Source organism: Macrobrachium rosenbergii, chromosome 53 (genome assembly GCF_040412425.1).
Source record: "Macrobrachium rosenbergii isolate ZJJX-2024 chromosome 53, ASM4041242v1, whole genome shotgun sequence".
In the NCBI taxonomy this organism is placed as follows: Eukaryota; Metazoa; Arthropoda; class Malacostraca; order Decapoda; family Palaemonidae; genus Macrobrachium; species Macrobrachium rosenbergii.
This window is the reverse complement of record NC_089793.1, coordinates 10,461,414-10,475,323: the sequence shown is the minus strand read 5'-3', so window position 1 is coordinate 10,475,323 and position 13,910 is coordinate 10,461,414. Positions and strand designations below refer to the sequence as shown.

The 13,910-nt window shown below is 39.2% G+C and overlaps 1 protein-coding gene and 1 long non-coding RNA gene across 3 annotated transcripts in view; one reads left to right on the top strand and one right to left on the bottom strand.

Annotated features, from left to right (window-relative positions):
* Positions 1-12,968, top strand: part of LOC136834280 (uncharacterized) — a 120,644-nt gene extending 107,676 nt beyond the window's left edge. The window contains exons 3-6 of the mRNA XM_067096650.1: positions 1,501-2,215; positions 2,776-2,858; positions 5,547-5,720; positions 7,363-12,968. Coding sequence (XP_066952751.1) covers positions 1,501-2,215; positions 2,776-2,858; positions 5,547-5,720; positions 7,363-7,725 — 1,335 coding nt within the window. The 3' untranslated portion in view covers positions 7,726-12,968. The remainder of the gene's footprint in view (positions 1-1,500; positions 2,216-2,775; positions 2,859-5,546; positions 5,721-7,362) is intronic.
* The window catches only part of LOC136834281 (uncharacterized), a 174,119-nt gene that overhangs the window by 148,761 nt on the left and 11,448 nt on the right, over positions 1-13,910 (bottom strand). The window lies entirely within an intron of this gene.

Sequence of the window (13,910 nt, the reverse complement as noted above, 5' to 3'; positions counted from 1 at the left end):
AAGTAGAAGTGACTTCTTTTCATACCTCTTTTTTTCATACTTTTTAACTTAATGACCGCTGGCATGCATGCATTACGGCCACATAGCGGTGGCGTGGCACGTGGAGTTCGCTTTCATTTCGGTAGTGACGGTCCAGGTTAACTGAAATGTAGGCTAATTAAAATAGCGTCGGTACGCCCTGCACTTTTAGTTGATTTTAATGTTTTTTATCCATTTCGTATTTCCCGTCATGATTATTATAATGAAGACATGGTAATCTTGTGTGTGTGTGTTTTTAATTATTTAACGTTTTATTGGTCGATGACACCTGATTTTTCTAATAATTTTATTTATTTCATATTTTCAGTACTGATTATTACAGTAAAGTCACTGGTATTGTGTTGCAGTGAACTTTTTAAAATTTATTTTTAAATTAATTTCCTTTTAATATCTTACTGGCCACCCACACGTCATTTCTCCTCGCCATTTCAGACCCCTGCTTAGTCATGCCACAAATGTGTCATGAAAATTCCAGCCCTTTTTCAGATTCCGGTGACGTCATTTGCAGTCATGCAAATGTCATACCTTGGGATTCTGACGACTGCGGGTGACGTAATCCGAAGACAATCTTCGACTAAATATAAATACCGGATGAACTTCCATTTCAATGGATTTCTTTCTATTTTTAGGGTGATGCGGAAATGTTGAGTAAACCGGGTGATATTTATGAACCTGAACACAATTGACTAATACTTAAAAAATGAAACTTTTTTTTCGTTCATTTTTTTTTTTTAGCATTTCACGTATTTCTAATTTTCTGGACTCACGAATTTCGACCATTCCTCAGAATCCTTCAAATTCGACGCAATTCCGACCCTCATGTGTATCATCCAAAGCTGGAGCTAACTTCTCAGTTCATTACAAAATACTCAGTCCTCGTTTTCATTACAATTGTTATAATTTTACAAAATCCACCCCAAGTGTTGCACAAAGCTACGTGTTGATTCAGTGCTGATTGATAAAAACAAAAACGTAGTATTCTTTTTCGCCTTTTGCCTTAGTTTGGGGAAATACAGTTTCCTTTTAATGAAGTTCTGAAAAGGTAAAGTGAATGACAGCTTGTCCGCACAAAGCAATGTCATTTTCACATGAGGTGAACAAGCAGGATGCAATTACTAGAGTACTTGTTATCCAGTAATGTGTATTTACATTTATTCTAAGTTGACTCACATACACCGTATGACAAAAAAAATGCTGTAAATATTTTACATATATATCTTACAAACGCGTACATACTGTGCATTACTGCCATCAGGGATTTTGTACATGAATCTATAACCTTGTGTAAACACGAAAAGTATGAATAAGAGGCCACACGATTGTTTTAGTTTGTACATCAATATTTAGTTTCACAAGAAAGCAATGTATCTACGGAATGAATAATATTTGTAGTATCTATAAGACTATGCAAACCCAGAAGAAACTGCAACAACAGAATTAATTTCCTCCAATCTCTTTCAGCTGGTGAGCCTCGTCCAGACGCTAATCTTCTCCTGGGTGTTGGTGGAAACCTACCAATCCTACCAATCGTCCCTCAACTACCAATCCTCGGTGGAAACCAACTCATCCATGGACGACTCGTCCTCCTCCACGTATTCCTTCGACTCCCCCCGATGTCCCTTCGGCTTCTTGGCCATATCGGGGAGGTACAGTAACGATTCCTACGAAGAAGAATATCAGGATGACGCCCAAGAGGAGGAAGAGGAAGAAGTGGTCGAGTTCAGCGACACTTCTTCCTCCTCCCTTGCCGGAGACCTCCCCTACGAGGAGCAGCTCAAGAATCTCCGCTCAGCAAGCATCCCCGTTAGCTTTAGAACTCACGCTCGAGGAAGGAGGAGGAGGAGGAGGAGGAGGAGGAGGAGGAGGAGGAGTAGTCGCCTCCACGGCCGCCTCCGTTCCCCTGGCGACGCCGCCGCGGGGGCATCTCCGCAGGGCGTCGCCGCCGTGGGCAGGAGGGTTCAATCATCATCGCTCTCATCTTCCGTCGTGCCGCTGCTGGCTTTGCCTTCATCCACATCTCCATCATCAAGCACTAACGGTACTTCTGCGTTAAGCGCAGCCTCGTCCTCCGCGCCCATCGCCGTTGCTGACTCTTTCGAGTCTCTGTACGTCAGTAGCTCGAGCTTGCCCGCGACCAACAGAACGCGGAGGCCGCGCGTCAGATGTGCTGCCCAAGGTAAAGTATCTGTTTTACAACTGATGGGACAGACACTCCCCGCCCCATCCCCACCCCAACCCACATAAGCCACCTACCCACAAGCAAACATACACAAACATTTTCTTCTATGGCTAACACCAAAACCTAACCTGTGGCCTGATCGGTTGTCATTTACCTGGCGTTACAACCACCAGGGTCACTAAAGACAACTGGAAACGAATAATACACACAGAAGTGAAAGTATTGAACATAAAAATGATCAGTTTCCAGTAACACTGCAACTGTAAATGAGAAAAAATATCTCATGTTGGGTCGTTTTGCTACAGAACAGAAATTTGGAGCAAGGCTTTGAGCATTAGTAAAGAAATATCTTGTAATAACTCTTTTATATACAGAGCAAAGTACAAAGCATCAAACGTCTGTATACGTCTTAACTCACTACGAGCCTTTTAAACAATACTAAGATTTTATTTGTGCAAATATGCAACTATATAAAAAAATTCCTGCACTTTCACACTCTCTAAACTTATTTTTCAATAAATATTTAGATAAAATGCATCAATTACTCTTACCCACAGGTCAAGGACTGCTATGGGCACTTGTAGTGGCATCTGCCCTTTATACACTCGTAGGCATTCTTCTAATCTTCGCCATTTTATATGTAAGTATATCTGTCAGTATTTATGAGTACTTCTTTGAGCATTGATTTTCATAACATTTTATACGTATTTCTATTGTTAAGTAAATATGATAAGTAAAACTAACTGATAAAACTAATACCAACAATCTGTAGTCGATCTTACATCGTCTACGTTTTTATTTGACTCTACCCAAATGTTTAAGCTACTGAATGTTTAAGACTCAACACCTAACCCTTGTCACAAGCATATACACTAATTACACTATTGGCGTCTAAATCAGATTGGAGGTCATGGCTATGCCCAAACTTAAGACTAAAGGAGCTCATAGGAAAAGGGTGGTGGTATTAATAAACGGTACAATTAGCAACGCCGAAATACATGACGATACCCGAAGGAATAAATACGGATATCGTTGCTACTGAGTCATTCACGTGCATTTTTATTTATTTGAGGAGCCCCTCTCATAATAAACAAAATCTTTCAACGCGACAGCTTGACGATATTCCAAATATTCTCAAACGAAACAGGCAAAGGATATCAGTTCAAATATCAAACTCACCTACACCGCATAAAAAATGCCACCGGCATCGACCGCTCGCTCTTTTCCCCCGGTAATTACGCTTCGCGATATCAATGACACTAGTCCGTAAATACTCGGAACATAAAAACGAACTCTCGCCTGTCCCAGAGCTATGTGGCAACTAGTTTACCAACCTCACCTGTACTTCCTTCAACAGAACACACTAGTCTTAGGCATAGACCCTTTTATCATTGCCAGTTTCACAGTTTCTTGGTAACTTCCAACGTATTCTCCCTGTCGCAGAATACCGATGTAAATTAATGATCTTCGCTTACGAATTATGAAAATTTTTGTTTCGTCTTGAATGTTTCATTTTCCACTCTATTTCCATTTTTACAAGAACTTGGTAAATGAACGACTTAATACGGAACCTTTTAATCACGCAGAATAATTGCACTGACGTAGCATGCATTCAATATTTCGACACAAAATGTAGGCAAAATTCATGTTTTGATACCAGTGAATTCTATGCTGTGTCGATTAAAGGGCGAACTGGTACTTTCAGAGCTTGTCTATGTTATCAACTCAGACAACTGCGCTGGATCACAATATCGGGTCTAAGTCAATTATATAGCAAGTATGTCTCAAGAATAATATATAATATATATATATATATATATATATATATATATATATATATATATATATATATTTATATATTTATTTTTTTATTTATATTTTATTTATTTTTACAAATCGCAGAGAAGCTTTTGTGAAAGTTTGTTACCAATTAAATTCATCATCACTGACAATTTCAAAGAAATTCAACTGAAGTATTCCAATGACCACCGAATAATATTATCATCTAACCCTGCTTCTATTCACTCAAGAATCACCTTTTCTTCTCAGTTTAATCCCTAAACGGGGCCGCCGTTTTTAATGAGCCTTTTACATGTGCTTCTTTCCCGTGTCTTCCCTTCGTCTATGCGTTTGTCTCTCATGTCTTCTCGAATGAAACTTCTCCGCCATCTTTCAGACCTTCATCTCCTTCGTGTCCCCAGCAATTCCATTTCCACGATCTCTCCTGGAAAACCTGGAAAATGTTGCTCATCATATCCTCTCATTAGGTGCCCAGACCATTTCAATCTTGACTCTCGGGCTTTTTTTTTTTTTTTTTTTTTCTTTTGACACTTCAGCGACTTTTGCTGATCTGGTGTATTCATTTCGTATCCAATCTCTTCTCGTCAATCTACCCTTTAAATTTCTGGTGTATTCATTTCTTATCCAATCTCTTCTTGTCAATCTACCCTTTAAATTTCTGGTGTAATCATTTCTTATCCAATCTCTTCTTGTCAATCTACCCTTTAAATTTCTGGCGTATTCATTGCTTATCCAATCTCTTCTTGTCAATCTACCCTTTAAATTTCTGCTACACTCATTTTTTATCCAATCTTTTCTTGTTAATCTACCCTTTAAATTTCTGCTGTACTCATTTCTTATCCAGTCGCTTCTTGTCAATCCTTCCTTTAAATTTCTGGTGTATTAATTTCTTATTCAATCTTTTCTTGTCAATCTACCCTTTAAATTTCTGCTGCACTCATTTTTTATCCAATCTTTTCTTGTCAATCTACCCTTTAAATTTCTGTTGTCCTCCTTTCTTATCCAATCGCTTCTTGCCAATCGTCCCTCTAAATTTCTGGTGCATTCACTTCTTATCCTATCTCTTTTGTCAATCCACCCTTTTAAGTTTCAGGTGTATTAATAGCTTATCCAACTCTTCTTGTCAATCCACCCTTTTAAGTTTCAGGTGTATTAATAGCTTATCCAACTCTTCTTGTCAATCCAACTTTTAGGTTTCAGGTGTATTCACTTCTTATCCTATCTTCTCTTGTCAATCCACCCTTTAAATTCCTGGTGTACTCATTTCTTATCCAATCGCTTCTTGTCAATCCACCCTTTAAGTTTCAGGTGTATCCATTGCTTATCCAATCTCTTCTTGAGAATCTACTCTTTAGACGTCTTAAAGAAACCACAAAAAAAAAAAACTCGGTCTCAACGCAGCCACTCACCATCAACTGATACACACACCTGCAAACATCCACTAACGGGAACATTAGCCCACGGAATAATCCCGAGTGATATTAACGTAATAAAAGCGTCGCCATTAACGAAGCTTATTGCCTTCCAGTGCGTGTCCTGGCAGCTGTCCATCTGGTTTTTCTACACCGTCGGGTACAACCTCTTCACCTTGATCGTAGCTCTGATGGACGGGAACTACACGAACCCTCCCGACATCTCCAGCTACGTCGTCTGCGTCATCATGACGTACTGCGTCTCCGTCGTCGATTCTTACTACGAGAAGGTAATTGAGGGTTTCTTTTTTTCGTTCTTTTTATCTGGTGGATGTTATTAAGTATGTCAAGTGATTCTGACTTGGGTCGTTGCGATGCATGATTCTGGGGTTCTTGGGCAGTGGTTATGCATGATTCTAGTTTCAGGTCGTATTTATACACGATTCTACTTCTTTTGGACAGTAGATATACATGATTCTACTTCTTTTGGACCGTAGTTATACAGGAATCTACTTGTTTTTGACCGTAGTTATACATGATTCTACTGTTTTGGACCGTAGTTATGCGTGATACTACTTTTTGTAGTTATACATGATTCTACTTGTTTTGTACCGTATTTATACATGATTCTACTTCTTTTTGTAGTTATACATGATTCTACTCCTTTTGGACTGTAGTTATACATGATTCTACTCCTTTTGGACCATAGTTATACATGATTCTACTTCTTTTGGACCGTAATTATACATGATTCTACTTCTTTTGGACAGTAGTCATACAAGATTCTACTTCTTTTGGACAGCAGTTATACATGATTCCACTTCTTTTGGACTGTAGTTGTACATGATTCTGACTGGTTTCGATCCAGTGACGAATTATTTTGATTCTGAGCTTCTGGTAATACATGACTATGATTCCGTTGGATAGTGGTGATACGTAATTCTGATTCTCTTGGACTACAGCGATGAGTAATTCTGATTCTGAAGTTGGGGTGATACGTGATCCTTTGGGTAGTGCTGATACAGGATTCTGAAGCCTCTTGGACCGCAGTGATGCATGAGTCTGATTGTTTTGAATCCCAGTGACGAATGATTCTAATTTTGAGGTTGTGGTAATGTATGATTATGAATCCTTTATATAGTGGTTAGTCTTGATTCTAAGTCTCTTGGTCCATAGTAATGAATGATTCTGACTAGTTTGGATCCCATCATCAAATGATTCTGATTCTGAGGTTGTGGTGATACATGATATAACTACTTTGGACAATGGTGACACATGAACCTGATTCTCTTGAACTGTAGTAATGCATGACTCTGAATGCTCTGGACCACAGTGATACCTGCTTCTGACTCCGCGGTAGTGGTGACACGATTTTGACAGTCTTGGACCGTGGAATACTGATTCTCACAGATCCTGGATACATACTGTAAGATACTGACTCTTATGGACAATGGTGATACATAATTTTGATTCTTTGGCAGTGGTCATGTATTAATTCCTACTTGAGCTGTAGTGATACATGATTCTGACTCCCTCTTGGACTGTGGTGTTATATGATTCAGACTCGCTTTTGAACTGCGACGATACGTGATTCTGACTCCCTCTTGGACCGAGGTGATGCATGATTTCTTCTTAAATTGAAACAGTAGGATTCATGACACTTGGCATTTTGGTACAGTCTGATTCTCATTCTCATGAACTGTAGCAAAGAAGGATTCTGATTATTCCCCATGATTCTGAATATAATAATACAAGTAAAGAATAACAGTATTCATCACTCTTGAACTGTCGCAAAAAAAATATTCTGATTCCTTATGACTGTCATTGTACTAATCCAAGCAAAGAATAATTTTTAGCACTAAGAAATAATAATGAATCACTTTCTGTCCTTGGCCCTATTATCCACTAACGACCTCCTCTACGCCTCCGCAGCAACTCCTCCACGACGAGCGGATGGACAAGAGCGGCCCGGGGCGTCGCAGATCGAGCCTGGTCATAGTGAGGTCCTCGCCGGACACCCCGACATCCATCCAGCCGGATTACATCCCGCCCACGTCCTACAGGGTGCCCGCAGGCCAATCCTTAGCTCCCCCTCCTGCTCACAGCCTAGCCCCTCCACCCCCTGCTCACATGTTAGCTCCGCCCCCTCAAAAACTCGCCCATCAGGCGAAATTGGCGCCTCCGCCCCTGAAGGCCCCCCCGCCCGTCTCACAGGCACCGTTGGAGCCACACCGCGGCGGCAAGGAGAACCACCACCACCACCACCACCATCACAAATATCACAACAATTTGTAGGCTGCGTTCCTTGCGTCACCACGCGGAACCAGCTCCCTCACGACGCAATTGCAAGCAGCAGCAGCATTGTGTGTTTGTGTGTGTGTGTGTGTGTGTGTGTGTAGAGACTCTCAAGAGACTAAACAGGAAAGGAGAAACTTTTTATAAAGACTACAGAAACTGAGAAAGAAAGGAAGAGAGAGAGAGGGAGAGATAACATTAAACAATGCATGAAATTTACAGGACGATGATCAGCAACTTTACAAAGAAAAGTATCTTCCAGGTCATTAGTTCAGGTGACTTTTTTAACGGAAATGCAAGAAAGATGTAACTCAAGAAGGTATCAGTGTGTGTGTGCGTGTGTGTGGCAAAATTCATCGTGAAATGAACTGTAAAAAATGTTGTAACCGACAAAACATTTTGCAAAAAGACGTATCAATCAGAAGTGTGACAAACAGATAATAACGTTTCAGTTTGTCGTTACAAACAGACTTAAAACTCAGCCACAGTAAATCGAACCACTTATTTATCCTTACATAAAACACCAACAAAAATTATTCACACGGGTGACATTACAAAAAAGCAACCTTAAATGATTATATACGGTAAAATATTTCTTAACTATATCCTCAAAAAAATTTTTTTTTGCGGTACTTTTAGCAAATCCCGTACAACAGTTGCTTGCCGTACAACAAATATCGAAATATTACAGTTTTCATGTTTACTCAATCAATTATTTCGTATAAAAACACGTACGTGAAGGCTTCGTGAGATGAGTGATTTTTCTTATATAGGTGCGAATATGGCAAACCAAACAAGATATGTCAATAGATAGCGGTCAAAGACTAACGTTTGTTAACAATTAGGGAACGCTCAATAAGGACGGTAACCCCGTGTCCTTAACCTGCCCAATAAAAACTAGATGGACCCACTCTGGGGGGAAAGAAGATAAAGTAACAGTTGCTGGAAACGATTCATAAAGCATCCCAGTTGCCAAAATTAGCAAAAGTAAACAAAGTCATAATGAAAATAATTGGGGAAAAAGGAACCCAAAGAGAACTGGAATTGTGACGTCATTCCCAAACCCAGCTCTTGGAAAGGTATTCTTGATCAACCAGTGATTTGAAATAAATTTGATGCGATACCTTCCTTCAAAAGGAACATTTGGATTTATCATACCGTGGCCATGGAATGCATTGATGTGCCTGAATAAATATAGTTATATATACATAGATATAATATAAATATATATATATATATCTTTCTGATTTCCAAAAATAATAACTCTAAGACGCTCGTATTATCTCATAATTCTACATCAATCTTTCTCGTATATATTCTTGCTAATTACATACGCAGTACAGCTGAAATTCTGCTACATAATAAATACATTAGCTTTGTACAGCATCAGTTCCTTAAACGTGATCTTGACAAGAGCTGTAGTTAATGGATTCAAATGGTCTTGATTTTTTCCTCTACATCTGCCAGGGATCTAACGTGAATCCAGGTACCTTGAAATTTTGTCTGACGCTTCGAGTTGACGCCACGCTCTCTCCCCAATGGCAGTAACACTCGAAAGCTGTGAGGTGTGTTGGCTCAAACTGCGTTATTTGTTATAATTTGAGATAATTACGCAATGGCTGATGTTTTTTACAAACAATTACATCATGGCTATAACGGCTCATGACACGATTCAACAATTTTTTTGAGTGAGGGTAAAAGACAGATACTATGAAGATAAAATGGAAGCCTGGATATGTTTAAAAACGAAGTATGTATTTCCCTCTTTCAGCATTTAAGTCTTCAAAATATTCGCACTTAATATATTACTTCCATCAACGTTTACATTTGATCTTAAATTTCTGCAGTATAACGATCTTTTGCAAGTAAGCAATCATTTATTTTCCGACCTACAAAAGCCTGTTTCTTTAATTTGCGGAGATGATGATACAAATATTTATTTTTGCTATGTGAATTATTTTATAATCGAGAGTATCCTCGTTTAGACTCGTATGTTCTCCTGTTGTTTACATATTGTCGGACTAATGCTTCTCATAGAAGTTATTGCATCAATGACATAGAGAATCTTAGGATATGAACTGCACTGGAAAACTATAATGAAGTGATGACGATGATTTACACTATGGAGTTACGCCTGGAATCTCCTCCTTTACGGCCAAGCTACGTCCGAAAAATTCCTCTGCTGCAGCCAAGCTATTGTCAGAATTTCCACCGCTGCGGTCAGGCTGAGCCCGGGATAGACTCTACTGCAGCCAGGCTGTTGTCAGAATTTCCACCGCTGCGGTCAGGCTGAGCCCGGGATAGACTCTACTGCAGTCAGGCGGTGCCTGGAACCAACTCCACTGCAGTCAAGCTACGGCTGGAATTGCCTCTTCTTGCAGTCAAGCAGCGCCTGGAATCGCCAACGCTGGAATCAGTTGGGGCCGGAAACGCTTCCTCTGCAGCCAGGCTGCATTTAAAAAAAAATAAAATAAAATCTCCCTTACTGCAATCAGGCTGCGTCCAGAATCGCCTCTGCTTCCGTCAGGCTGCTTTTGGAATCACCTCTGCTGCAGTCAGGCTGTGCCCGGAATCAGTTCCGCCGAAGTCAGCTGCTCCTGTAACCGCCTATTACGCTACAGTCAAGGTCGACCCCTCTGTCTGTTTCTCATAGGGCTCTGTTTTCAATGCCAACCAACATGTGTCTTATCATAGTGCAAGTAGTATTCTAGGTACCAGCTTCTCACAAAGTTATCTCTTTTGCTGCTAATCAGCATTTCATTGCGAGGAGGAAAAATAAAAAAGGAGAAAATAGAACGGCTACAAGACGATATGGTTTTCCTATGGTAAAATCATCGGTGATAAACATCCTCCCATCTGGGTAGATTTACACGGCTGTATTCATCACACGAGTGATGACGTGCGCGAGTCTCTTGTGCTGTTTCAGTGCCGATATGATAATCAAACACTTCTCTACGAATTCGTCTGTGTGCAGAGACTGAGCCATAAAGTACTCTTTCGATGTGAGTAACGAGATTAGTGTGTAACAATATCTGTCGCGTGAAAAGAAAACTAATAGGAAAATTATGCTGGAAAAAAATAAGGAAAATTATGTGATAAAAATAAGGAAATTTATGGTGGAAAAATATGGAAAATTATGGCGAAGAAAATAATGTTCTACCTTCCAGTTTTCGCGAGTCCTTTATGTGCAATACAAAATAAATGCACCAATGGTCATTCATTCTTTTGCATAACATTTGAAAAATGACTTAGAGAACATTCAGTTATAAACAGATGGAAATGACTGCCGCGTGCGCTTCACAAAATTCACGAAATTCCAAAAAATTCCTGACGAAGGTTTGAATTAATTAATTGGTAATGCTGAACGCAGAAGGTACGGAACGACTCAATTGTGAAACCGGTGTGATATTCTTAATTAAATTACCGAATCATTAGTTATTAATGCATTCTGAAATACAACTTTCTTTGCTACTTCTTTTCATCAAGTTTCAAAATAATCTGTCGAGCAAAGTTCGAACCTTCGTTAAAAAGATTCAATATTCAATACATATACATACTTCCACGCACATATCTGCATATGTATATGTATATGTATATGTGTGTCCGTGCGCCTGTATGCGTCATATGGAAATGTGATATGGAACATATATCAAAACTGAAATGAACCCAGAGTAATATCAAAATTATCGTTCATGTGATTTTGTAAAAAAAAAAGAAATTAAAAAAAAAGGAGTTCGCCTTGTAGTGTGAGTTATGCTGTAGTGAGTTCGAAGCATAAACACTTATTAAAGAGATATAGCTTACTTTAGGAGAAAAAAATAAATAACTAAAAAAGATAAATAAGACGAGGATAGAACATGCAGCTGAATATAAAGCAATCTTAGTGTGATATCTCTTCTGAAAGCAATCTCCAGCTTCTTAAACCACAGCAATTTAAACGCAGTATCGCGGGAGCAGTTAAAAAAAACTGCTTTTTCTGCTACTAACCCTTTTACTTTTTTTTTTCCTCTTTCTAAACAAATCATTTTTTTCCTAGGATCAATTTATTCCAGTATTTAGCTTGCAATACTGAAGTCTGCATAACAATAAAGGCTGATTCACATTATAACATCTCGTCACCGACACATCCCGTCACGTCAAAGTACGTGAGAATTTCTTGCATGTAATCAAATGGCCTTGTTCACACCATCACGTCACGTCACCGTCAAGCACTCGGCATCCACCGTCACATCACGACACGGTTTCTTGGAAAGAATATTTTGACGTGACGTGACGTGACGGTGCTCATGCAAGTTTCTTACCGCTAAATCTGCGAGTCGCTGAACGGGATTGTGATGGATAGTGTGAATATAAGGCAGGCTGATGGGACGGTGACGTGACGTGACGTCGGTGACGTGATGGTATAATGTGAATCAGCCTTAATGGTGACTATGATGATTATGATAATACTGCAAACATGCTTCACATTGACGTGAAAAAATAATACCCACAGTTCTGGCTTATAATATATTGCTAACGTCGGGATTGAAACATGTCAAGCTGAGAGCTTTCGAGAGTCTTCTCAGGTCCTGTCACCTAAAAAAAAAAGAATAAATAAATAGATAAAATAAAGATAGATAGGTAAATAAAAACAAATAAATTAATACAAATAAATACACAAATAAATAGGACCGAAGCAGGATCTCAGAGGCCTCAGGTGTTTCATTTCAAATTCAAACATTTACGATACATAGCAAGCAAATAATAATAATAATAATAATAATAATAATAATAATAATAATAATAGTAATAATAACAATAATGATAATCATAAGAACAATGACGAACAAATTAGAGGAAAAACTAGAAAGGAAGAAAAGAAAAGAGTATCTGTGATTGATTTCCGCTGACCGAGCAGCTGACGCAGCTGCACTAACGGGCATCGACTTCATAAACTGTCATATTCATGTTTTTAAACCAAAATGTAAAATAACATATATAGCAAAGGACTTTTCAATCGCTTACGATAAGCTTTCTAAGATTTTTGTACAAAAAATAATAAAAAAAAACAATAATAAGAGGTTGGATGGGTATCTCAAGAGCTAATCCAAGAAAAGTGGAAACGCGCCTCTCTCTCTCTCTATTGCGCGCGCGCGCTCGCACAACCGTAGGTGAATCTGTTTAGCGTGTCTCCTTTAATTCGTGTCTTTTGACTGAGATTTTTAATCTGCTAAATGCTCCTAGTAATAAACATACAACCTACATTAAGCTTTCGATATCCTTCATTTTTCTTTCCTTTTGCTCTGGAACTGGAATTGGAACAGGAACTGGAACTGGATGATAAAATTTAGGCCAAAGGTCGAGCGCTGGGACCTACGAGGTCATTCAGCGCTGAATATATAATGTTGGAAAATAAGATGGAAGAAAGAGAATACGACCGGAGGTACACTAAAAGGAATGAAAGAGGTTGCTGCTAAGGGTCGAGGGGACGATGTAAAGAACCTTAAGTAATGCCTACAGCGCACTGCATGAGGTGCACTGACAGCGATACCCCTCTACGGAGCCTCCTGTTCTGATTGAGTTAACAGTAGTTGACTTGGTGTCACAACAACAAAGGTCATCAACACCGATAAAAATATGTCAGTAAAACCAGTTTTCTGTCAGTCAGTTAAATTTCTGTTGCCTTACTGAATCAAAATTCAGCAGTTTTCCAACTTCTGCAACCCTCCGAAAGTCGGTTTATCATCTCCTGAAGGCAAAACTCATCAAAGTTCTTTTTCGCCAACTTCTGTGAGCCCTTGGAACTGGGTCTATCACCTCCTTCAGGCAGAGCCCCTTAAATTTCTCTTTTGGCCCTCGGCTGAAATATACGCCTCATGCAAGACAACTGGATTCCTAATCCGAAAACTTTCAAAGCGATATTTTCCATTTTTCTCACTTTTTTATTTTTTTTTATTGCTTATTCAGTTTACTTAAAAGCAGTTGGTCCCTTTATGATCGAAGTTCGAAGTATAACCTCTATGATGAAGATAAATTGATAGATTTATAGATTCTAGGCATAAATGTCAAGCAATGGGGCAACTAAGGCCATTCAGCGCTGAAACGGACATTGACAGTGAAGAAGTTTGAAAGGTGTAACAGGAGGAAAACTGCACAATTGCACTATGAATCAACTGTTTGGAGAGGGTGGACAGTAAGATGGAAGA